Below are 26,423 nucleotides of genomic sequence, written 5' to 3'. Positions count from 1 at the left end.
TGGGTGGGGGGAAATAATCCACTCCAATAAAACTTCTTCATTTTTTACATTTTTTAAATTCCAATTATTGAGATTTTGTCCCAAATAATAAACAATATCACACACACACTTACCATATATCTCATGCCATATATTTATTTACATGATATATATATTTATGTAAAAGAATGTTTGGTTGTGTTCAATGTTCAAATTTATATTCAAGTTAGTGTAGTGTTTTGGAAATTGGTCTAGATCGATCAATCTGGTTAAAACAGAATTTGCCATGTTGTAGGCTCGGTCATGATCTAATAGTCCAAGCAAAAACGAATCGTATGGTTTTTAAGATGTCCATATCGAATCAATGGAAGATCACCAATGACTTCCTCCTCTCTTTGTTTGCCATATGTTATTTTTGGTTAACCTATAAACCGCTGAAGCTTCTGATTTAACTGTTCGTCTGTTTGGTCTTCAAAACATTATATACGTTAGCGAATAGAAAATAATAATTTAAATACAATTATTATTGTGGGGGCTAAAATAATTTATATATAAACATATCTTAATTTTAAATATTATCACAGCTTTATAAAAAGCAACAACAAGAAGTACTAGCAAAATAACTAAAGTCTAAAAGAGTGTTTATTATTAATGACTTTCTATCCAATTTTTGTAATATAATATATTCAAAATATAACAAATATTACTAGTTGATACTTGATACCACAATTATAAATATGATAATTTAAAAAATATACAAAGCATCCAATAGACATTGGTGAAGTAGTTGGTTTCATTTTCAAGATGGGAATTGATTACCAACTCACAAATTAAAAAATAAAATGGACAAATTTCTGAAAAAGAAAAGAAAATCATTGTACAAAATCATTGCAACGCAAACAATTCAGTCTTTTAGTTACCCCAAAGGAATCTAACTCAAAATGCAACTTGCAACATGAACAAAACACAACCTTTAGTTTCACATGTAGCCACCTTTTTGTCTTACCGTTATACATAATAAAAGTATACATGTACTAGTATTAGTGGAAAAGATATTGTACAATAATGTCTTAACTTACGATAGGTACGTGAGACGCTCAAAGACAAAAAACAAAGGCAAAGTTACTAAAACGCTAAAAAACGCTCAACCAAACCCTAAAACGCTTAGCCAAAAAACTAAAACGCTTAACTAAACCCTAAAACGCTCAGCCAAAAATCTAAAACGCTCAAAAACGGTTTTCGTGAAAAAAACGTAAAAAATTGATCGATTAACCATCCAAAACTGTTTTTTTCCGGTGAACCAATGATTAATTGAATATGTATTGACGATTCCGAGATATTGGGATGTGATTTCATGGATCGATTTCATGACGAAAAAAAGGATTCGCATACCTATTATATGTTAAGGTATTATTGTATTGAATATTTTCCCGTAGTATTACTACTATGTTATATAACACAGATATACAATCATATTATACATGTCACGTATGATTGTAGACATGTTTTTATTATTTGTATATATTATTTGATATATGACAAAACTTAATAGTCACCAAGTCTATTTTTTGGCCAAGAAAATTCATCCAGTCGTACATTCACTGAATCATTCATATTTCTTTTCTATTTACGTCTCATCATCACCATCTCTCTCCACAAAACCACCATTTTCATTCTCACAAATCAATCAAACCCTAAAAGAATTACACATCAAATCTTCATCTTCTTCATCACCCTATATCACCAAAGTACATTCATATTCATATATATTCACACCCTTTCAATCAAATCACAATATTTAAAATCCCCATATGGATCCAGCAACATCTGGATCCGGGTCAGCAGAACCTCCCGGCGGTGATGACAGCACTTCACATGCCTCCATCACTGGGAGGTCAGCACATGTGGTTGTTGCTCCTGCTGCTGTTGTACCACCAGCACAACAACAGCAGCCTCAGCAGCAACAACCACCCAGTAGATACGAGTCCCAGAAACGACGGGACTGGAACACGTTTCTACAATACTTAAGCAATCACAAGCCGCCGCTAACTTTATCCAGGTGTAGCGGCGCGCATGTGATTGAGTTCTTAAAGTACTTAGACCAGTTTGGAAAAACTAAAGTCCATGTGACTGGTTGTCAATACTTTGGTCAACCTAATCCTCCAGCTCCATGTACTTGTCAACTCAGGCAAGCTTGGGGGAGCCTAGACGCGCTTATCGGGCGGCTTCGAGCCGCCTACGAGGAGAACGGAGGCAAGCCGGAGCTTAATCCGTTTGGAGCAAGAGCTGTGAGGATGTATTTAAGGGAAGTTAGAGAGAGTCAAGCTAAAGCTAGAGGTATTCCGTATGAAAAGAAGAGAAAACGGCCGGCCGGAGGGACTGCAGGCGGTGTTAAAGTATCGGTGGATGACGGTGGTGGTGGCGGTGACGGTGGAGCTGGTGAAGCATCGGCTACTTCTACACCTTTAGAAAATGTTGATTAGACCTTAATTGTTATTAGTGTTTAATTACAATTAAAATTAAGAGTAATTTTTTATTGTTTTAATATTTTTTTAATTATCTTGCAATTGTAATGAACTTCAAGTATCATAATTTCACTCCTTACAAAAGTAGTTGATTTATTATGTCTAGTTTTTTTAAAAAATGTATTAAAAATTAACGGTATAAATGTTACTAGGAATGTCTAGGATTATAAATTTATGAAAGTAGCTCGTTAAGATTTATATAAATACGGTATAAAGCTTGTGTAGTTCGGGCTTGTTTTTGTTGTTTCGTCTTTGCTCGTGTGAGCCGATGGCTGTATTTTGGCGTGGGTGTTCTAGAATACTCTTAACTATTTTTCATTAATCATTAGTCACGATTGTTAGTATTATAGTGTTATTTTTAAAATATAAATAAACTCATTAAGGAAACACTTTGCTATATTTAAAAGGAACAATTCTGTAGAATAGTAACAAAGTTTCAACTTTGTTTCAATTTAGTCACTCATTCTTTCATTTGTTCCAATCAAGTCATTAACTTATAAATAATGTTTTAATCTTAGATAATTTAACTGTTTAGCAGGTAAACTGCTTACATGTCATTTTTGTTATCCATTTTCTTTTATGTTTTATGCTGAACTGCTAATGTCTAAAAATCATTTGGATTTAATGATTAAAATAATAAAAGTTATATTTTGTTTCCCGGGTCTTTAAGTCCGGTCATCTTCTTCACCAACTCCGGCCACCCCTCTCTCGTCTCTACCCTCTCACTCTGTTTCTTCACACCATCACCGGACCACAACACCACACCACCGCCTTCCGTCGACATCCCCCGACCCTTTTTCCTTCTCCGGCTACGACGGGTGTAATCGGAGCAGCAAAACCGATGGTGTTTGGGTATACTCGCGGGTGTTTGCAGATCGCCGAAAACCAAAACTGAAGGTGTAATACAAGATCTGGTCGCCGGAAACAACCTACGATATCAACACAAGATCGGAGCTCGTGCCACGCGGCGGTGTTTAGGTGGCCGGAGAAACGAAATCCACTATCTGCCTCTTGTCATCTCCGCACAACCCCCACCCCACCGGATCCCCGTTTTTGGCAGTGAACAAGGTGCAAGAGCGGTGGGCTAGAAAGATTGTGACTGCAATTGGATCGAACTCAGATCGGTACGCCGTACACGTCGTCGGAGAGTAGTTGCCGGCAAGAATGATCTGACTGAAGAAACACTAAGTGACCCCGGGCAGATTATGGATAATCTGGGGGTTAAGTAATGTTTCCCACGAGGGTTAGGTCCGGCAAAGAAGAATGTTCTTCAGATGACCTGCAAAACAGACACCGTGAGCTCGTCACTGAGAAGGGGGGGTTCCTCCTTGTGACCACCCTCCGGCGTGAGAATCAGACTAGATTGCTCTGAATATAAGTGTATATTGAGAGAAATAGCTAGTGAAGGTAAGATATAAGATGATGATACCGTTTCAAGGTGTTGGAGTATTTATAGCCGAAGGTAGGTTTCCAAGCAGGTACAGCCAGCTGTAGAATATTCCTGTTCTACCAACTATGGGCTACGCACGTGCCATGCTGGTTGGTGGGTAGGCAGCGGCTGATAGCGAGAAGGCCGGCTGTGTACTGTTCCCTTTCCACCAACTGCAGGCTTTGTGCGTGCCACGACAAGGGTTGGTGAGTAGGCAGCGGCTAATAGTGACAAACAGTACTAGAGCATGCTCCTCCTCGTACTGTTGTCGGTGAGCTGTCACCCTGTGATTGGTTCATGGGCTGCTTTGGTCAGATCTTGTCTATTTTGTCCATACCTTGGCAGGTATAGTACAAAAGATCTTCCAGAAGCATACGGACTGGCTCATTTGGGCGGGAGTATTCCCGCCTTGGTCATTCCTTCAGGTGACACTGAATTATTGAGTTAGTGCCTTGTGCGTGTAGCCTTGCTATTAGTGCGGGTAGCCTTCCCTGATGGCTTGTATCCGCAGCTGCGAGGACAGGCGGGGTACTTCACCATTGGGAGGCTTTCCCTGCGGGAACAGCTGGCGTATTGCGCGTAAGGTCTTCATCTCTGAGCATGGTGGGTCCTGCGGAACCAGTTGGTCCTTGCGCAGACGTCCCTCTGCAAGGTGAGTCTTGCGGGTCCAACTGGGCTCTGCTGGAACCTACCTCTTCACTGACGGAAGCTTTGGTTTTTGTGAGACAGATCGGAAAAGTTAATTGTCGTCGGAAGTTACATGTGTCACCGGAGAAGATGACCAGAGGTTAGGTGGTGGGGCTATGAACTGATTGACTGATGAAGGTGGGGATGATGGTGATTTTATATATGTATATAATAATTTAAAGACAAAATAAATTTGAAAAAAAACACATCATCAATAAAAAAACATTTAAAATATAAAATTTGACATGTCAGCATGTAATCTATTGAATAGGTAAAAAATATATAATTAGAACATTAAACTAAACTTAAATGATCTAATTGAGACAAAGAAAAGAATGAGTGATCTAATTAGAACAATGAGGAAACTTGGTTACTATTGTAAAGGATATTCCCTATTTAAAAATATTAGTTTATGAAGGTGGTAATACGTACGTAATTTTTTTACTGTAGTTGTATTAATCTTATATTATTTTTTTAATACATATATTATACCCTTGCTCATTTGTCTCATGTACTAGTATATTATTTGTCCTTGTCTATGAAGATCTTTTCATCTTTTACACAGATACTTTTTTTTATCACCATACTAATTTTTTTTATTTTTAATTTAATTTACAAAAATATACTTTTAACTAACTAAAAAACTATATAGAAACCTATTTCTTATATGTTTCTTAATTGTTATATGACATTGATTTTGTATAGTTTTGGAACTTAATTTGTGATATTTTTTTTATCGATTTCTTTTTGTTTCTTTTTCATTTATCATAAAGACTCTCAAATGTTTTATGAAAACTTCACAATTATAGTGAACGCCTCAATGGGAAAACGTAAATGTTTTCTAGCGACATCACAAAGATACATTAATAAAGGATGTGTTCTATAAGTCGCATAACAAAACTCCTATCATTTTACGGTTTACTCTTTTAACGTTTTCATGAATCTTAGACTTATTTTTTATACAAACAGTTTGTGGTATGGCCACATTTTAGATTTGTTTTCAACTTCTATAAATTATGAATTTACTCCAACATTTTAAAACTTTGTGACTTGACTGTTCTTTAATGCTAGCAAACATTGAAAACGAATGTTATAAGGATGTAAGTTGATTATTTTGTCATTTTTCAATAAAGTAACCCGAAACCTTAAAAAAACTATGGTCCAAAATACAAGACTTAACATTTTCTAAAATTCATTTGGACGATAGGCAATCTTCAATGATAGCCATGATTTGAAGAAGGTGTTGATATTCAAAGAGAGTTCTTTAGACTCATCGAGTACACTACTAGACCGTAACGAAAATCCTAGAATATTAATGGATGCTATATGTGTTTTGCGACTGTCGGGGTTTCGTTCTTTTTAATGTTTTTTTTAAGTTAAAGGGTAAAATAGTCAATTAGAATCAATATGACAACCAAGTGTTAAACTTAGTTAATGTTATGGACTTATTCGTTATGCGATTACAAACAATCGACTAAAATTGTAATTTTTCAAAAGAGAACAAATTAAGATATACCTATGATTCTATACCACATGTATCATCCATTAAAATTTATTACCCCTTTTAAATCTTTAGACTTCTTACTACTATATTTTGTATGAAGCATTTATTGGGTGAAAATAATACATGAAAACGTTTAAAGTGGGCGAAATACCAACACGTGAACACAAAGTTTTTTTAGTGGTTTATATGGTTGTTAACTAATTCATCTTACATCAAGTCTACGGTATCTATAATATTTTGCAACATCTTTAAAAGGATAAAGCCAACTTTACAACCTTCACTAATTTTGTTAGTGATCTCTAATAACTTTTACCTCATTAATCATTTCTCATGTCTCTAGTAATCATTGATTTGTCTTATGATTGATATCTTATAAAACACCCAAGTTGAAATCTTCTTTTGAAAATATTTTCAAACATTTTAAGCATTTTTTTAAAACCAAAAATTACCATAAAACTATATTAATGTTATAAGACTTTCTTTAGTGATCATTTTAACTTCAAATATTTAAGTCATTCTCATTTTGAGTGACCTATAAACCTTGGAACGATTTTACAAAACATTGTAAATATGTTGTAATTTTTAAGAGATTCAAACCTCAATTTCAACCCATTTTATTTATACTGTGCCTTGCATATTGAATGATGTTTAGGCTTTTTGATGATTCGAGATTCCAACTCAACTCATTTTATAGTACTAATTTGCACATACTTTTCACCGTCGACCTATGATTCTTCTCTCAATTGATTTTTGCAAATTCATTCATCTCCTGACACAATTTTGGCTTATACTTTAAATGGTTGATACACGACTCAGCCATAGTATCTACAATGAAGTTTTTGCACAACATTCATTGATTGATTTGCTTAAATTAATTTTCTTCTAGACATAATTACGGATGGTTCAAACAAATACTTATATGTAGTTTATATGGATTAGAGATCTTGCAAGCCACATTTTGATGTGTTTAACTAGAGACATAATGCACTTTCTACGCTTATGGTTTCTCACTTTCTCCTAATGCAATAGTACAACAATGAATCTTAATCAAAGTACCAACTATCATGTTAGATGATCACCATCGATACTTATGAATACCAACAACAATCAAATGTCCGTCGAACAATCCACCACTAGAATTTGATTGCTACGACTATAAAGTCTCAAAATTAGTTGAGATCTTTAATAGGGAATAATAACATCAAAAATGACAACGGATGTCGTATCTACTTTCACTACCACATAAGGGCTAGAACTGTATGTAATAGAAGGAGCATTCAAAAGTATCGTGGTGTGAAAGTGGCTTCCTTTCCATGATACTCCATCCTAATACATAGCGTAAGTAATAGTTTTAACACAGGGTTGCTAACAAATCACTGATGCAGGTTATCTCTGATGGAACTTAGCAAGTACGGGTAATAGTTTTATCAATGGTCACAGACGGATTGTCAACGGAAATCGATTTTTCTTTAATCCTAGTGACAAAATTTCCATTATAAAACTATTGCTAAACTTAACTAATTCTTTTAAACTCTTAACTACATATATTTTTTTTTCAAATTTTATATTTTTGTTAACATTATATTTTTTATTTTAATTAATCGAATATGTTAATGTTATAGTTTATTTATGATGTAATCAGGGTCTCGCCTGAAGCAATTTGATCTAGGTCAAACAAAAAGTTTTTTTAGTTGAGGTTTCCTCTTATGTGGGTGCCTGGGTGGGTTGGGCACCCAATTTTGTTCTCTGAACGGAAATGTGATCTATTTGTCTGAGTGATATCGAGTGTCCGGGCTTTTGTTGTTAAAAGAAAAAAGTATACCCAAAATATGTTTAAGATGCATATTTTATAAAAAGCAAATTATTTTTGTTAATATTTAATTTTGTTCATTTATTATATCTAATAACTTAATTATACAAATCATCTCCTAAAGAATATATGCGTTCATATCTAATTATCTATGATGGTCCCTACACTTTTGGATGCACTAACTAAACTAAGATTGCATACACACGTGGGGCCACCTTCAAAGCTGCAGTCTCGGTCTAAGTCTCAGGTGTTGCTTTTTTACCTTGGTTGCCCAAACACTATTTATTTAAATTTTTTATAAAATCTTAGATTCAATATCTTTTGTTTTTATATTCTTATTGACTTACGTAGATATTCTATTTCGGTCTTTGTGTTTGATCATTCAGTGTGTAAGCTCATTCATTAATCAACCATCTCTTACTGATTCGAAAATTATACGCTGTAAACCGGGGTTATACACACATGTATACTTGGGGCTATTCTGAATTGTACGCTCAGATACCATGGCTATACACCTGTGTGCTAGGGTTATATGACCGTATACTAGATGAAATGAATAGTATGACAAGAAGAAGAGAGTACATAACATGTGAAGAGGTAGGTCCCCGCAAAGCCCAGTTGGACCCGCAAGACTCACCTTGAAGAGGTACGTCTGCGCAAAGACCAACTGGATCCGCAGGACCCACCATGCTCAGAGATGAAGACCTTACACGCAGTAAGCCAGTTGTCCCCGCAGGAAAGCCTCCCTTGATACAGTACCCTGCCTGTCCCCGCAGCTATGGGTACAAGCCAAGAAGGAAGGCTACCCGCACTAACAGTAAGGCTACACGCATAAGGCACTAACTCTTATACTTCAGCAATGTCACCTGAAGAAGGAATGAGCAGGGCGGGAATATTCCCGCCAAAAGAGCCAGTCCGTACGCTTCTAGAAGATCTTTTGTACTATACCTACCAAGGTATGGACAAATAGACAAGATCTGACAAAAGCAACCCATGAACCAATCACAGGGTGACAGCTCACTGACAATAGTACGAGGAGGAGCACGCTCCAGTACAAAATGTCACTATCAGCCGCTGCCTACCCACCAACTCCCATCGTGGCACGAACGTAGCCCATAGTTGGTGGAAAAGGAATATTATATACAGCTGGCCGTACCTGCTTGGAAACCTACATTCGGCTATAAATACTCCAACACCTTGGAACGGTATCATCATCTTCTCTCTAGCTATTTCTCTATATACATTTATATTCAGAGCAACCTAGTCTGATTCTCACGCCGGAGGGTGGTCACAAGGAGGAACCCCCCCCCCCCTCTCAGTGACGAGCTTACGGTGTCTGTTTTGCAGGTTGAGAAGAATAACCATCTTTACCGGACCTAACCCTCGTAGGAAACATCTACTTAACCCTAAGATTATCCTTAATCTGTCGGGGTCACTTAGTGTTTCTTCAACATGAAACATCACTAAAAAGTGGTATTGGTAGTTTGGTACAATACAATCGTTTTATAACACGTTACAATAATTCTAGAATTTAAAATTATATATATACTTAATATGATACGGTTTATTTTAGACAACCGAAAATCTCTAAAGAAGAAGAAGAAGAGAAAACCAAATAATATTTTTTGATTACTAATGAAAGTTCAAACCATATATAAAGGAAATAAACGATACAGATAAACTAAAAACAACCATCCTCAAACTCAAATTCAAACTAGAAAAATAAAGTAATTTAAAATAGATGATAATTCTCCAAAGTTTCCATCATGATTCTTATTCTTCAGTATAACGAGATGGCTTGTTAATTACTTTTGTGGACCGTTTACGTGTGGGTTGCTCGACTGCCAATGGGCCTGGGTCATGGCCTTCGGTTGTAACATAATGCATGTACATCAGTACATGGACCGACCTAAGTCAAGAAAAAGTAAGAATTTAAAATTTTGATCAGTTGAACTGTGAAATGTCATCTTTAGTGATCAATTGAACTTTTGGAGTTGAACTTGTAAGTTGTACTTGTAATTGAGGTGGATAGAGGTTTAAGAGTTTAAACAGTATAGAGCTCAATGGAGAAGTCATATGAAAAGGTCGCATTCACAATTTCAAATCACTCTCCTTCTGATTACAATTATAAATCCATGTTTTCAAATCAACATCCTATTTTTATTTTATTATATTTTTTTCTAAAATTAACTGTGTGATAATGCTCATCTCTTATATGCTAAATAAAAAAATTCCATGATTCGTAGTAAACTGCTTATTAGAAAAATATTTTGGTAAGTTATATATGATTAAGGGATTGTTTGTTTCAATAAGATATGACCGATGCATATCTAATTCATCCTCTTTCCCATTCAACATCAATCAGGAGCTAAGCGATTTATATTCAATTTGTCTCATTTAGATGGTTTTCTTTTTGGTACAAAACGGTTTAAGCTCTGACCAAATTAAATATTTTCTTTTAGTGGTTCCGTTCATATGTAAACATGTAGTCTCTAAGCCACATATGAAAAAGTCATATTTGAAGGTGTATTTTTTGTGTAACCTTTTACTTCTTGTATTAGATTTGAAATTTGAATATGTTTAATGCATCTTACTTAATTATTAACAAAATTATTAAAAAAAGTATCAAAATACGTCTACTTTATTGTTGGATCATGACATATTAGCAAGCCCTCAATCATGGAAAATCCCCTAGCCTGGCCCCACAATATCTTGGGCCCAATCAGAAAGTTACACATTACAAGAACAACCCAATCAAAATTTAAACAAAAGCAATTTAATTTCAGTAAGCAAAATACTTACAACTAACTTGAAGATTTGATAGACTCAGGCCCGCCCCCGAGAACACGAAACTTTTTCTTGGGCCTTTAGTAAAAGGAATATTTTTTTGGTTTAAACAATTTAATTCTAAATGAGTTTATTTTATTATAATTTGAGTTGTGTAAAAAAACTTTGTATAAAAATAAACTTAAAAATGTCTCAAATAAGATTAGAACCCACAACATTTTGGTTAGATGTCATACCCATTACAACTATACCAGGCTAGTGGTCATGTAATTGTGTTGAAACATTGAATATACATATATTTTTTCATAAAAGTAAATATAATTTAAAAAAAAAAAATCAGGCCTAGCGGGATGTCGGGTCTGTGCCATCGACTACCCTGCCACACCCTTGGACCGGCCCTGGATGGACAGATGATACATGTAATTTTATGAAATAACACGAGTTGTTTTGAGATGAAAATACATTTAAAGAGAGCGGTTGTCACTTTCACATTTATATATGGTAAACTTTCTAGTATCAAAGATCTCTTTAACTGTTGAGTCAGCTAAACGAAGTAATTCGAGAATACGACAAAATTACATAACTAACAACATATAATTAGGCCCTTGTCACTTTCTATATATGTTTCACTAGCAACATATAAATTAGGTCCATGTAACTTTCTCTCTGTGTGTTATTCAGAAAGTGATATATATGTTGTGGTTTGTCAGTGTTCGTATACGCGAGCTCTTGTTGATGTTGCGCATTGCTACTAACTAGAATGCTGAACTCTGGCAGTATATACTACTAGTTCTTGTTATACACTCGAAAGAGACGCTGAATCCGTTTTAAAAGAATCACATCAAGCACGTGACCTTAGCTATTTTGACTCTACAGCTTCATATTTGGTTTATTTCGATTGTAATTTATTTTGTAATTTACCTTCAAACGATGTTTGTTTTTCATTTGCTCACAACCTTGCCCGCTGTCCAACAAAATGATCACTTCCTCTAATTTCATTGTCAATATTCTCATGTCATCAATTCATGTGATTCATTTTATTTGTTGTTTTCAAACAGGATTTGATGTGAGCTTTGAGATCGGATAGTTAAAACGTTAAATTGATCCAACCTTAAACGAAATTGAGCTTATATTTGAAGCTTTTTTACTTAACAAACTCAATCTCAAGGTTTACTTATTGAGTTTGATTAGGTGTCTACGCTTAAACCAGCCTACTTAAGTTTATTATTTTTTAATTAATTATAGGAAAATTGGATTTTAATAATCCCAACTTAATGCAGTTGGCCGATAATAATCCCAACTTTGAAAATAGCTGTAACTGGTCCCAACTTTCACACTATTTGTTTTCACTGGACCTCCGTTAAAAAAAACTTAACGAAGTTAAGTTTTTTTCAAATTTCAAACTGATATTTTAGGGCTTTTGATCGGAATGGGGATACGAGTCGATTTATGTAAAACTTAACTCGAAACACCGTTTCAAACAACTTGATTTTTGTTAAATAAAAGTTTAAACACCGGAATTGAGGCATCCTTTAGTCGTTTGGACAACCGTTTGAAGGTAAGTTTTACATAAATCGACTCGTATCCTCATTCCGATCAAAAACCCTAAACTATCAATTTGAAATTTGAAAAAAACGTAACTTCGTTAAGTTTTTTTTAACAGAGGTCCAGTGAAAACAAATAGTGTGAAAGTTGGGACCAGTGACAGCTATTTTCAAAATTGGGATTATTATTGGCCAACTGCATTAAGTTGTGATTATTAAAATTCAATTTTCCTTAATTCTATTATAATGAATATATAAATGTTATATATCAAATTATGATTATCATCTAAAAATTCATATACTACATTAATCATAAAAAATGGGGTTGTTAGAATATGTTTGTCAGTTAAGCTCTTATTTGACAAATGGAAATGGATAATTCATGAATATCTAACCGAATGAAATTTGTTGTTTATGTAAGAAAATGAATTTGATTTATTGTTCAAAACAAACACAAATAACACACAAAACATGTTTTATTTGATTTGTCTGACTGGGAATGGTCTATTAACATTCATATTAATATGTTGATTTGCATATAAATTAATCACATTATATTCATAACATATATTTTTCTTTCATAGTTAAATGATTTTGCTTGAACCTACGTAACAAGATTAAAATAGTCATTAAAGAATATAAAAAGCCTTTAATAAACAAACACACACATGGAAAAAAAAAACACACACACACAGAGACGGACATAAACGAATACCTTAACGTTTTATGTTCACTCATTTAGCCCTTCAAACAAATTTTTATGTTCATGTTCATTCATTTATTAAACGAATAAACATAAACAAACTTTTCGCTGAACGTTTTTCGCATGTCTCTAGTCATAGGTCATAAACCACTTTAGACTTTGGGGATATTTTAGGGTTTCCGAATCCAACATCGTCTCTCACTCGTGTATCACCGGAAGCTATCATCTCTGTCAATCAAACCGTTCAAATCTCAGTAAGTTTCCATCAAGATCTGTATTATTTTCTTACAACAGTTAACTATGAACTATTAACGATATTAAAACCAACCTGCTGCTTATTATTCAAACAATTACTCTATGCCGCCCAACTGTTCGACGAAATGCCTCAAACAAAGTTTAATCTTTTGCTATTGGTTTTTGATTTCACACATACAAGCAGTGTTGTAGAACTTGTTAGACACTAGTCGGGCGGTGAGCTATGCAGTCGACATCGCCGATATATCAGTCAGAATATCGGTACCAATATTATTAACGATATTGACCGATATTGGAATGATATTTGACTGATATATCATCGATATTCTCGATATCAGTGTTTTAAGTCTTAATCAATTCTTACTTGCTACGCTTGTTAGTGTTTTGCAATTTTCAAAAGGTTAATTTGTTAATGGTAGGAGACGATACTGAATTATTAGTGTTAAATTGCTATATATATATGAATTTTACATGATATTAAAATTACCGATATCTCAGTGCGATAGCCGATAACCGATATCTCAGATTTCGGTCCTTGACCGATATCCGAAATTTTTCCGCATTAACTTCTTAGGCGGTGAGGTAGGGGCTAGCGATTAATCGGATTGGAATTTATATGTAGTTTTTGAAGTATACAAATATATACCAAATTTTATATATAAAAGTTTCAGTTTTGTTGACCGAGTTTAACCAAATGGAAACTAATCGGTGGGGTAGGGACTAGTGATTAATTTGAGGCTAGGCGGGATTTTTACAACCATGCCTTAAGTGTATTTCAACTTATAAAAATGAAATATATGGCTTTTATAAGTTTTATTTGTTGAACCAGAAGTTGTTATTAGGGCTTGAAACATGATGATTCTAATCTGGACATTTATGTTGTGGAAGATGTTTGCTGGCATGCGTTTATACTCTATATTGGATAATAAAACCTCAATTGTTTGGGTATTGATTCTAGAATCATCAACTTGTAGAAGTTGTTAGATGAAGCCGTAGTGTTCGTGACTCTAAAAACTGTCTTTTTATGCTCATATTAACATGTGTTGTAACAAATTTGGATGTTTTTTGCTACTGACGATATAACGTTTTGCTGGTTGAATGTTTAGAGTTGTGAATGTTAAGGGGAGATTGGATAATTTAAGTGAACTCAATATATTATATTATGATATTCTCCTTATAATACACAATTGTAGATAAATTTAATCAACTAAAAACCCAATTTGATTTTACCTCTTTCTGGTAATTTTGGAATCCATAATCTGAATCATATTTTTTAGCTGTCATTTCATATGCAGTTCTGCACTGTGTTTTTTTTATTTACATTATTCGGTTTTATGTTTTTCCAATTCTTTTCTAAACTGTTAAGCGTCGTTGACCTGAACATTACTAGGCCTGTAAACCAGCTAAACATTCGGTGAATCATACATGAACCGTTCTGTGGGAAGTTTATATATGTTTATTTACTTAATAAATGAGCGAACATGGACACGCTTTCTTCTTGTTCATTTAGTTACATGAATGAACATGGACACAAGCCTCGTTTATTCGTTTATGTTCGTGAACGTTCGTTTACGTTTCTTTATATATATACGGAATCAGGTGTGTGCGTTAGAACATTGAGAGCACCGGGAAGGACGCGCCCTTTTTATGCACGTTATAATTTTGTTGAGTTTATGAAATATATCACTCGTGACAATTAGTCAAGTTTTATCAACTTTTTAGGCTTGATAGATTGATTTTCAGTTTACCTTAAGTTGGTGTTCACTCCGTTATTTTCGTTCATCTATGTGCTGTCATGTTTGTTTACGTACATGAACTGTTCGTCTATGTTTCTTTATATATTTACCTAATATGATGATTCTATTCTGGACATGTAAGTTGTGGAACAGTGGAAGACATAGTTTGCTGGCATGTGTCCATACTCTTAAGTCTTAACTCAATATTGGATATCAATATGTCAATTGTTTTGGTATCGGTTCTAGAATCATCAGCTTGTATAAGCTGTTAGATGAAGCCATAGTAGTTCGTGACTCTAAGCACCGTCTTTTTATCTTCATATTAAATTGTGCCATAAGCTTGTAACAAATTTGGATTTATTTGCTACTGACAATATCATGTTTTGCTGGTAGAATGTTTAGAGTGATGAATGAAAATGAGAGATTGGATAATTTAGGTGAATAACAATATATGATCTTCTCTTTATATTTCACAACTGTAGATAATTTAACCAGCTAAATACCCAATTTGAATTTGCCTCTTTCTGGTAGTATTAGAATCTATAATGTGAATCATATCTGTTAGTTGGCACTTCATCTGCACTATATTTTTATTTAAATCATTTATTTATATGTTTCTTGAATTCTTTTCTGAAAGTGTTGGTTGACATGAACATTAATAGGCCTGTAGTATGCTCATAAATTTCCTTTTTGTCCGTTTAGTTAAATGAACGAACATGAATACAAGCCTCGTTCGTTCGTCTATGTTTCTGAACGCTCGTTTACGTTTCTCTATATATTTACCTAATTTCTTATGCCCATTATAGTTTCTGAGTTTATGAAATATTTCACTCGTTACACTTAGTCGAGTTTTGTTAGTTTTTAGGCTCAATAGATTGACTTTAATTGGGGTTCACTCCGTTATTTACATTCATATATGTGCAGTCATGTTCGTTTACGTGCGTGAACTGTTCGTTTGTACTACTAATGAACGGGCATGTACAAGAAAACCCTGTTTGTTTAATTGTTCATGTTCTATTGTTTGTTCGGTTAAAGTTAAATGAGCGAACACAATCATGCCCCGTTTGTGTTCGTTAGGTTTGTTTACAAGGGTAAACATTACGTCTAGACCCACTACAATTTTTTCGTCCTTCCACTTCTAGTTTTTCAAAAAGGTTAAGGTAATAGAACTTTTGAAATAAAACAATTTAGAAAAGACTGTTAACGTGTCGCTTGACCTATTTGACTTGTTACATTGCTAGCCTGTTTTGAAGTTTACCCCATATGACCCTTTTTACATCTATTTGACCCTTTTTAAAGTTGATCCATTAAACCTGTTTTATAGTTTTACACACACATTTACCCATTGACTCGTTTTAAAGTTTATCCATTCGACCTGCTTTAGGTAGACAATAAAACTTCAGTATCATGGCTGGTGTTTCTGGAAGTGAACACAAGGACCCGATAAACGAGCAAGAAGTTGCAGCCAAATATGGCAGCATAAGAACCGAAATGAATCAAATTTACTCCAAAATCACTGAACTCGAGATGGAAGTAAGTGAACACTCATTGGTCATTAACGCCATACAGCCACTCGACCCTACAAGGCGTTGCTACAGAATGATTGGTGGGGTGCTCGTTGAAAGAACTATCAAGGAAGTTTTGCCAGCTGTGCAACAAAATAAGGAGGGAATTGAAGTGGTGATTGCTAGACTTAATGAAGCTTTGGAGAGGAAGAAGAAAGAGTTGACTGATTTTGAAACTAAGTACAAGATTCGGATTAGGAAAAATGATGGTGAGTCTGTGGATGATAATAGCAAGAAGGAAGGGTCTGCACAGGGTGTTCTTGTTGGGCCCGCTAATGCGTAATGTTTTGTGATTGTTATTTTGATTTTGTGATGGTTATCGTGGGTTTTCATAAACGTTGAACAAGATTTTTGGTTTGTAAGATTATTAGTTAGGAGGTTTTCTAGTTTTTGCTACTTTTGATATTTTGATTTGAACCCATGCGCTAGTTTTGTGCTGGTAAGATTTTGTGGCTTATGAACGAATTTGTGATCCGACTGTCAAATATGTTTTCTGTAAACTGGCAAATCAAACAGGCTGGGTTGGATGGTCAGCATGGCAGTGCATTTTTAGCGTAAACGTGGTTAGACATTTTGAATAAATTTTTCTTATATAGTTATATAGAATACATGATGTATGTTACAAATGAAAAAATAATATGTAACAAAACTGTACAAATAAGCATAAACACACATTCATTCAGACATTCACTATTGTTCATGTATGCTTATTCATTAAGATATTCAAAACACGCACAAACATAACAGAGATTCAAAAGTTGTAAACAATGATACTCAAAACTGAAGTCCGAATATCGTTAGCCATGAGGTGATTGTCAATACCATCATCTTTAAAGGTGATCTTTTGACCTTAGGAACGATATTTTGAACTAAGGGGCTAATGGTAGCCTAATGATTCTATTAAGATGCTACCATTAAATCAGTGCTAGATAGAGCGTGTTTGGTTTACTAAAAATGATATCTCTTAATAGTTCATGAAACCGCTTAATGTTTAAGTTTTAGAGTATGTTGAATGATTTATCTGTTAATCAGTCGGATCTCTTATTGTTGCAACACAAGATCGCCAAACAGTCCCCTTAATAGATAAGGGACAGTGTTGCAAAAATCGCTAGTCGGGCGCTGGGGTAAGGACCAGTGATTAATCGAGATTACTCAGATCAGACTTTAATGTATAAGTTTCAGTTTATATATACCCGCACATATTTTTATATGTAATTTTCAATTTTATACATACACAAACACATTTTGACCGAAAATTGGTTGAAATCTTGTTGAAAACCGTTAGATTTTTGCTGGAATCTTGCCGGAAACTGCTGCTTTTAGTTGGAATCTCGCCGGAAACCGCCGATTTTGGCTAAAACATCATCAGAAAATGCCGATTAAGTCCGATTAATCTTGATTTTGACCGGATTTAACCATTGACCAATTAATTGACCGACTAGCCCAAATATAATCAGTGAAATGAGGACTTACGATTAATCATGAATTAATCAACACCTAGTTGTGATTTTTGCAATAAGGGATAAAATTTTAGAATGGGCTGAACTCAACTTCATTAACAGAAAATATAAAATTAACATTAACCAAAATTTAATAAACCAACATTCCCGAACATAAGTTAGCAATCGTAATATGTTCATATTCATTCGTTTAATGAAAACAACAAACCATGTTCGTTAAACGACCGTAGACCACAGTAAACCCATAGACGTTTCCGCACCCGATTCCACCCCTTATCATCACCCAAAAAAATCTTGAACCCCACGTCCGGCGAAAACCCGGTCGGAAAGCTCCGCCAAAACGGCATTAACCGTAAGCAAAACGACACTAGAACCGGCAATAACACCCAAGACAACACCCGTGGTCCCAAGAACCTTATTAAACGCCGGCCACTCAATCTGCCCAATCTCCTCAACAACTCCGGTCCATAGACTCTCATCCTTCTTAACCACCTCTCTATCCATCATTGCCTTCTTGATCTCTGAACCCAGTTCGGATAATTGTTCGTCTGATGGTTGCTGTTGTTGTTGGGTGGGTTCTGATGGGTCTGATGTGGGTTTCTGTTGTTGTTCTTCTGCGGCGTTGCAAACGACGGCGTACCGGTGGTTTTTATTATTGTATTTGGTTTTGATGATTGGGTTTAGGGTTAATTTGAATGGTGTTGGGTATTTGGGATGATTGATGGGTTTTGTTGCAGGTGGGAGTGAGAATTGTGTGAGGGAGAATGCCATCTTTAGGTTGTACACAGACTAGAAATTGGATTTGGGCGTTTGGATGCTCTTGTAGTTGAACCCCAAAAGATATTGAAAGTTTGTTTATATGGTTTTATACTTTTATAAACTCTTCAAATATCTTTTAGAATAGACGGGTAAATCCCGATGTGGTGAAGGAGATTTAACACGAATTTGGTGGATATTGGTTAAATTCGTTACCATATCGAAACTAACCTAAAAATATGTCAAATTAACAAATTTAAAATAAAAAAGACCAAGATTAAGTAGTAGTACTTGTATAATGTAACATCCTCAAAAGTTTTGATCCAAATATGACAAGTCAATAGAAGAAAAGGGATTAAAAATGAAAAAAAATTTGACCCATCGTGATACGTGACGGGCATAGCCAAGGAGGCCATCGCGATACGCGATGGTCCTTGATGACACATCAACACGTGTCACCCGGAGGTGACACGTGGCAGACATCGCGACACGTGGCAGGCCACGTGTCAACACGTGGCATAACGTGTCTTAGAAAACGACACGTGTACGCCACGTGGCAGAGGGTGTGTAAGAAAGTGACACGTGTCCGCCACGTGGCGACACGTGGCACTCTCTGACAAACACGTGTCATCGCGTAATAGAAAGGTGCCATCGCGTATCGTGATGGGACCGGAATTTAGCTATAAATAAGAGGGTGATGGTACATTCATTTTCACACCACTCCACTCTCTCTCTAGAAATACTTTCTCTCTCTAGAATTATTCTCTCTCTACCTCGGTTTTCGTGCCGCGACCCGACGAATAATAACCTCGTAATCCGCACCATATATCGACGAAACCTCGAAGTTCGTACCGACAATCCCGACAACCGGCGCACCTCGTTTTGCGTACCGACCTCGTAACGCGTAACGATCTCGTAAACCGTGCCGACCCGAGACGACCTGACATTCTGCCTCGAAGTACGCGCACGACCCGGCGAATCCCGAACGTTGCCTCGATTTGCGTGCTGATGAGTTGTTGATCAAGATTCTCAAAGTACGTGCAAGCGTCGAAGTGCTGCCCGAGAATTTAGAAAATAATAAGCTAAGCAAGGTAAGAGCTCTGCCCAAATAAAATATTCCAAAGGCTTAGACCCTAGTCAGGGGTATAGCCTAGACCTTGATCAAAAATTAAAGATAACAATTAAATAAAGATTTCTTTATATAAAATTCTATAAATAAAGGTTATAGCAAAAATATAGTTTATTCATAATTAAGAAACCTAAGCTTTTACTACAAATTGGTATAGTTGAAATATTATGAAAAGTAAAAGATTACATATAAAGGTTATAGTCAAAATAGTGTTTCTTTATAATTAAGAAACATAAGACTTAACATTCAAGGGTTATAGATAATGGCGTTTCTTCTTGAAGAAGAAACATACTATAGACATTTCTTCTTGAAGAAGAAACATAGCACATGGTTAGCAAATATAGAGAAAGATTTCATATCAAACATGTTTCATTCAAACAAAAGATCAATCAAGGTTTAAGCTATCAAAAACCAGACTAAAGGTCTGTAGCCGGATTAAGAGACGATCCGGGTATTTACATAAACCTATTTTATTATAGGTCAATCATTCAATCAATCATCCATTCATTCACAAAAGGTTTTCAAACGAGATCACCACATCATTCAGAACAGACAGTCACATGTGAATACGTTAAACCTTTTTCAGTTAAGATAAACGGGTTGTTTATCTTAAACAAAGTCAGTCAAATAAAGATTTATGGGATTACGTGATCCCTATTAAAATACAAGATATAAAATAAAAACAACTCAGACTGAGTACACATGTGTCTGGATCCAAACATAATCAATCTAGTCTATCAGTCAAGGCTACGTGGCCGTAGACTAGAGGTTATAATAAAAAGTTCTCCAAATGGTATCAACTCCCGGAGAACAGTAATTGTGTGTGTATGGCAGTGGCACAATCCCAAAAATAATAGACTTTTCAGCTGAGATTGTTTCATGAAAACTATCTTGTCAGTTAAAGAAAGATTTATAAATATTTTTAGAGTCAACGATTCACCAGCATATCGCTGACGTATCCCCCCCCCCCAAATATTACAGGAAATAAAGTTAGCACAGGTAGCATGGAATTATAGTCAACTCATGGAGACAGATGCTCGCAAGGTAGAGATGTCTCAATATTTTAAATTATTAAAATATTGCAAACAATATTTAAACAAAGTTTTATAAATAAAACAAAGGTTTGAAAATCAAAATCTTGAATAATTATTATTCGAGAAGCTTTATATTAAATCAAATATTTTGTTATATTTTACGAATAAGTTAATGTTTCAAAACATAAATTAATATTTTATTATAAACTAAAGACTTCCGCTAAAACTCTGATATATTTTCAAAACAGGTACTAACTATTGGTCACACGTCTAGGCCCTAAGTGAGGGTACGTTGGTATCAGAGCCATCGATCTTAGCGAATTAGGTATTTAATCATACCTAAGGCTTCGATCAGAAATAGTTTATAATAATCATTAGTATCCAAGTAAGGATATCAAATAAATAATTAAATGATTAAAAATTAAATACGAATAAAATATAACAAGTACGGATAAGATAGGAAAAAGCGCTCCTATCCATAATATAACCTCGTACAGATGTGCGATCGTCAATCTAGCGAAGAATCCGTTCAGCTTCGACCCGGTAAAGGGAAAGGCTATATGGGAACATCTTTTCTCCCAATTCCTATATCTAGTGATGAGAGCTCATATCAAACAGCAATGGAGGAAGATTCAGACTCGTTTGATTCTAACATTCCGCTAGCTCAGATTATTCCAAATCGGAATACGTATGGAGGCGTATCAAGTAGATCCAAGGAATCAATGGTGTCAAATGGAAAGGAAGCAATGACTTATCCAGAAGAAAATCCTCAGGGACAGGAATATTATTCAACAATGCAAAATCCTTACTTTACTCATACTAAAGGAATGGATGCTGAAGAAAGACAAAAAGAAAAGAAGAAAGGAGAAAATGTTAAGAAGGACGACAAGATCAAGAAGTTGATTATTCGATGGAAGAAATAAGAGTCTTAGTAGTTATAAACAATGCAAGTATAATAAATACCGTGTAATCTTGTAATAACATAAATAAAAGATATATTTAAATTTCCTCGAAATTAGTAATGTGTCTTTTAAAAAGAATTATGTCAAGAAAGATTACACAAACTCTCAAGATAATTCTTCCAAGTACATCTGGAAGTAAGAGAGTAATAGCTAACAAATAAAGGAAATGTCCAGGTGGACAAAGTCTAAAAGATGACTAAATTCAAGTCGATGCTACTAGCAAGAATTAAATGAAACATGACCTAGAAATAAGAATTGTAGAAATTCTTGGGGTCTATTTGTACACAAGGTATGTACTAACTATTTCAAGAATATGCAACGAGAAAATATTGATGCCTCTCAAGAACCCCAGCGACTTTCGTCTTGGAAATAACATAATTATCGTTTCAAACGATTATTTCAAAGCAAAGAATAATTAATTAGATTGTGTCATTACGATATGAACAATCTCAAGAAAGATTAGAAAGAAATATACTCGAAATGCGACATACTTAATTAAACATTCTATAAACAAATCAATTAGAATGTTACATTCTTGTAACAAACATTTTATCGTTAACATATAAGTAAGAATTTCATTCATATTAAACATTCTATAAACAAATCAATTAGAATGTTCACTAACACTTGGTTTTATATCTGATCATACCTGTGATGTATGTATGTGAACACTCTTAGTCAAAATGCAACCTGTAATAAATAAGCTTTTAACAAGTTCAAATCTTCACCTTTTTAAGGGTTGCATAGATCAGAAGGTAAAATTGGGTTTCGGTTTAGTGTGAGTAGGGATTGGTATTTTGTGGTGGTTCAAAGTTTAATGGTAAATACAACTTCCACTGTTTGTCGGGAGTTTTGAGATGTCTTCAATGGTTAGCTCCTTTTCTTCGAGAGTTTTTTTTTTTTTGACATTATATACATAATGACTCTTTTAAGGTCAGATCGTCAAGACCAGTTTTATCGAAGATGTGGATTAATTCTTCCTCAATCCTATTCAGAATATAACTTCCAACTCTAATGGATCGTTCGGCTTTGAGCCTAATAACCCACACCCTCATTAGTTCGGTATATTCATGCTGAGACTGAGTTTGACTTTTTCTACATCTTCCTTCGTGGGACCAGTTTCCGCAACCTAAACATCGTTCATATCTTTTTGCTCTTCTCTTCATTGCGTTTTTGGAAATTCCACAGAATGGTGGCCTTTGTTCATTTTGGCGCCACTTTTTACTCACCTCATTTCTAAAGAGAAAGATTCTTTTTTTAAGTTCTGGAGGCAACCTAGGTTTTGTGAGGTGTATGCAGCAAAGTAAATTGAAATCGAAAGAATTCATTTCCAGTTCTTTAGGGTCTGCTGATAAAAGACCAATGTTGTATTTTACCGGTGAAAGTGGATTAGGTGATCGGATTTTTGGGTTTTGTAATTTGATAATGGGTTTGATGGAATTTTGTAGATATTACCTTCTTCTTTAAATCACATGAAACATATGACTCACTCAAAGCTTTCGAAAAAATTATTTATATGGCATGAGGTTTATCTCACAGTAACGGAGGAATTGGGTATTAACGCCATATTTTGCATAAATTTATTCTCAATATTACAAAACTTCTTTTACTTTTTCACTTTTATAGTGATTGGTTGTTTGCAAAAAAAAATTTCTTGATTTTCTCTTTAGGTTTTTAAGTAATCTTTGTTTTACTGCAAAAATATTTGTTTTAGGGAATTTTTATTATTAGCTGGACAAACAATTTGGTCAAGTAATTCCCCCCCCCCCCCCTCCCCCACACTTGAATCTCACATTGTCCTCAATGTGACAAGATTTATGAAAATATAAAAATTCTAATTAAGTATTATGGGTTAAAATGGAGAGTTACTTCCCTACGGGTTAACGAAATTTTGACAGAGTGTCCCCTGTTTTTCGTCTGTTTTCCTGTTTTTGTACCTGTATAATATAAAACTGCACACATCCACAAACAACCAAGCATAAACTGCTAAAAATTGGGTATGGAATCATCCATCCCTTGCCCTGCCGGGCTAAATTAGTACCTAGCATATTGTCTTTGGCTCCCCCCGGCCATAAAAATATCCAAACCAACATAAAAATAAGCAAACAAGTACGACGAAAAGTAAATTGTTTAGAACATACATAATAAGTTCATAAAATACTACCAACCCGTGCCCATGCCTGACCTACCAGTGCCGACAGTCATCAGTTACCCGGATCCGGGTCAAATGGTCCCCACTGCCTGTCCATGCGATAGCCCAAACGATCAATCTCTCGTCTCGTCTTTGCATATTCGGCTGCTCGTTGTGCATCTGAGGTAGCCATCTGCTCTGTAATCCAGTTAAATGAGGCGGTAGTGTTAGCTGAGAACTGATCAATAAGTCCAAATATACCCTCGAAAGAGTATCGGCTATCATGTGATGAACTGGGGTTGGCCCTGATGAAGATGGGCCTCCTCTCTGATGGTAAGTGCGGCGGCGGTATTGTTTGGGCGGTGATTGTCGTCTCTCGTGCACATCCTGTATCATCATCTCTGACGGGTCTTCTGGATCCCAAACTTGGTTGTTCTTATCACAAAATCTCCACACACCCGGGCTGATTTGCTGAACCATCTGCATGCTCTCACAGTAATCAAGGTTGAGAGCGATCGTGTCTGGGCTTGGAGTTCCTTCTGTGTCTGCAACATAGGCCTGGTAGAGGTTGTAGATCCAGGGGCCACCAAAGATCGGGGAATTTCCTCGGGCAGTAGCATTTGTCATGAAAAGTTTGCAAAATAGCATAGTGATATTGCATGGTATTTCTTTTTTCATGCAGTATAATGCCCAAAGATCCTTCAGGTTAACAACCCCCTCACTCTGTCCTCTAGCGTTAACGGTATGACTCAGCAAACAGTGGATGTACCTCATCAGCGGGTCATGCAGGGCTGTGCTTTTAGAGACGCTTGGTCTATATGTTGTTGTTCCATAACTCAATTGTTCCCAAGCTTCTTCCCTTATGGCACATGCTACAGCTTTATCATCGTCACCTTCATCTGTAAATGCTGTTTTTGCTTCGAACCAGATGTCGGTGTCAGTTTCCTCAGCCGTGTAAATACCCAAATCAATCCCCAGTTGGGTAACAGAAGTTGTATGCCAAACACCCCCACAACGGAACTCGATTGCCTTGGTATCCCACATGTCAAACTTTTTCTTCTTAAAGTTGAACGAGGCTAGGAATTCTTTTGTGAGTTCCGTCACTGAATCCCCTGTCTGGTTAAAAACCAGTCTCCAAGGTCCCCTCACAATGCTTTGATATCAGTCCCATTGGTTTACTTTTCTTAGGGTGTCTTCACATGCACAGAAGTGGGCTTCTGGATATCTATTGTTGAGGTACGTTAATCTTTCGTTTGCTGATTGGTCCTTTGTTTTGCGGTTTCCGAAGACTAGGAACGCATGAAAATCTTCCCCATACTCAGCCATCTGAAATTTACACTTAAATTAGTCAAAACTCACGGAAAATTTTCATTTTGCTGAAACAGAATGCAAAGCATGGCGGCGTGCTTTCAGAAGCACGGTACCGTGCTGCTGCTTCTGGTTCAGTTCATTTGATGTTTGACTTTTGGTTGACCACGACTCGTGTTGTTTCGGGCACGGCTCTTGTTTTTAATATCGATTTTTAACTTACTCAGACTCGAACCCTCGTTTCTAACCGGTTATATCAATTGGGTTTAATGGTAAGTTGGGTATTTATGTCAAAACCCAAAAACCCGAATTGTTTCTTTCAATTAAACCCTAACCATTCAACATTCATCAATCTATTCATCATAATCAAGCATAATAACCCATACCCTTTTCGGGTTTTAACCCGATTTGGTCGATTTGAACAATTCTAGGGTTAATCTAAACCTAGAATGACGAATTTGGACTATACAATTGTTAAATTAACATACATTAGGTTTAGAATTGATGAATTGATGAAGAAATTAGCAAAACAATTGAAGGACGGCAGTTTTCGGTTCAGAATGCAGTGAAAAATAGGGTTGGTTGTGTGAGAAAGTTATTTTATTAAGTAAAAACTCGTAACTGCTGTTTGACCAAAAACACGGCCCCGTGCATTAAGAAGCACGGTACCGTGCTGCGTAGTGCAGACAGTATTGTTTTGTTTATTTGTTAAGTTGGTTTGTTTTTAACTGGGTTTTTATTTTCTGGTTATATTAAACTTGGTAATTTAAACATCCTAATTTTCATTAAAAACATAAAACTAAAAACATAATTAAAGATAGATGAAATGAAAAGTACAACAATTCTCGGGTCCTAACACATAGTACTAGCGGGAACAACTTAAAAATGAAACAAAGTCAGAACTTCAACGGCCACCACTCCCGAACAAGTCCTGGATGTGTGGTGGTGCTCGCTTGGCTTCCAAAAGTTCGTCAAGCTTTTTGTTGAGCGTGACGATTTCTCGGTTGAGAAAGTTAAGTTTGGAAGTCACATCCTTGTGGTGGCCATCCACAACATGGAAGTTTTCGAACCTAAGCAGGTCGACTTTGTTAATTAACTCGACTACTCGAGCTTCGGTTT

At 35.5% G+C, this 26,423-nt stretch overlaps 2 protein-coding genes across 2 annotated transcripts; both read left to right on the top strand.

Annotated features, from left to right (window-relative positions):
• The first annotated feature begins 1,494 nt into the window (after window positions 1–1,494).
• LOC143611980 (protein LIGHT-DEPENDENT SHORT HYPOCOTYLS 5-like) lies at window positions 1,495–2,547 on the top strand. The gene has a single exon (XM_077086071.1). It carries the CDS (start codon window positions 1,791–1,793, stop codon window positions 2,460–2,462), a length of 672 nt encoding a protein of 223 aa, XP_076942186.1. The 5' UTR covers window positions 1,495–1,790; the 3' UTR covers window positions 2,463–2,547.
• Window positions 2,548–13,110: 10,563 nt separating this feature from the next.
• Window positions 13,111–16,935, top strand: LOC143611983 (prefoldin subunit 2-like). Its single transcript, XM_077086075.1, has 2 exons — window positions 13,111–13,222; window positions 16,363–16,935. The coding sequence occupies exon 2, from the start codon at window positions 16,367–16,369 to the stop codon at window positions 16,805–16,807; it is 441 nt and encodes a 146-aa protein (XP_076942190.1). The 5' UTR covers window positions 13,111–13,222; window positions 16,363–16,366; the 3' UTR covers window positions 16,808–16,935.
• Window positions 16,936–26,423: the final 9,488 nt, after the last annotated feature.

This window comes from Bidens hawaiensis, unplaced genomic scaffold (genome assembly GCF_021521415.1).
Source record: "Bidens hawaiensis isolate Kalapana, Puna unplaced genomic scaffold, B.hawaiensis_p1.1 tig00032863_1, whole genome shotgun sequence".
In the NCBI taxonomy this organism is placed as follows: domain Eukaryota; kingdom Viridiplantae; phylum Streptophyta; class Magnoliopsida; order Asterales; family Asteraceae; genus Bidens; species Bidens hawaiensis.
This window is presented reverse-complemented; position numbering and strand designations above follow the sequence as displayed.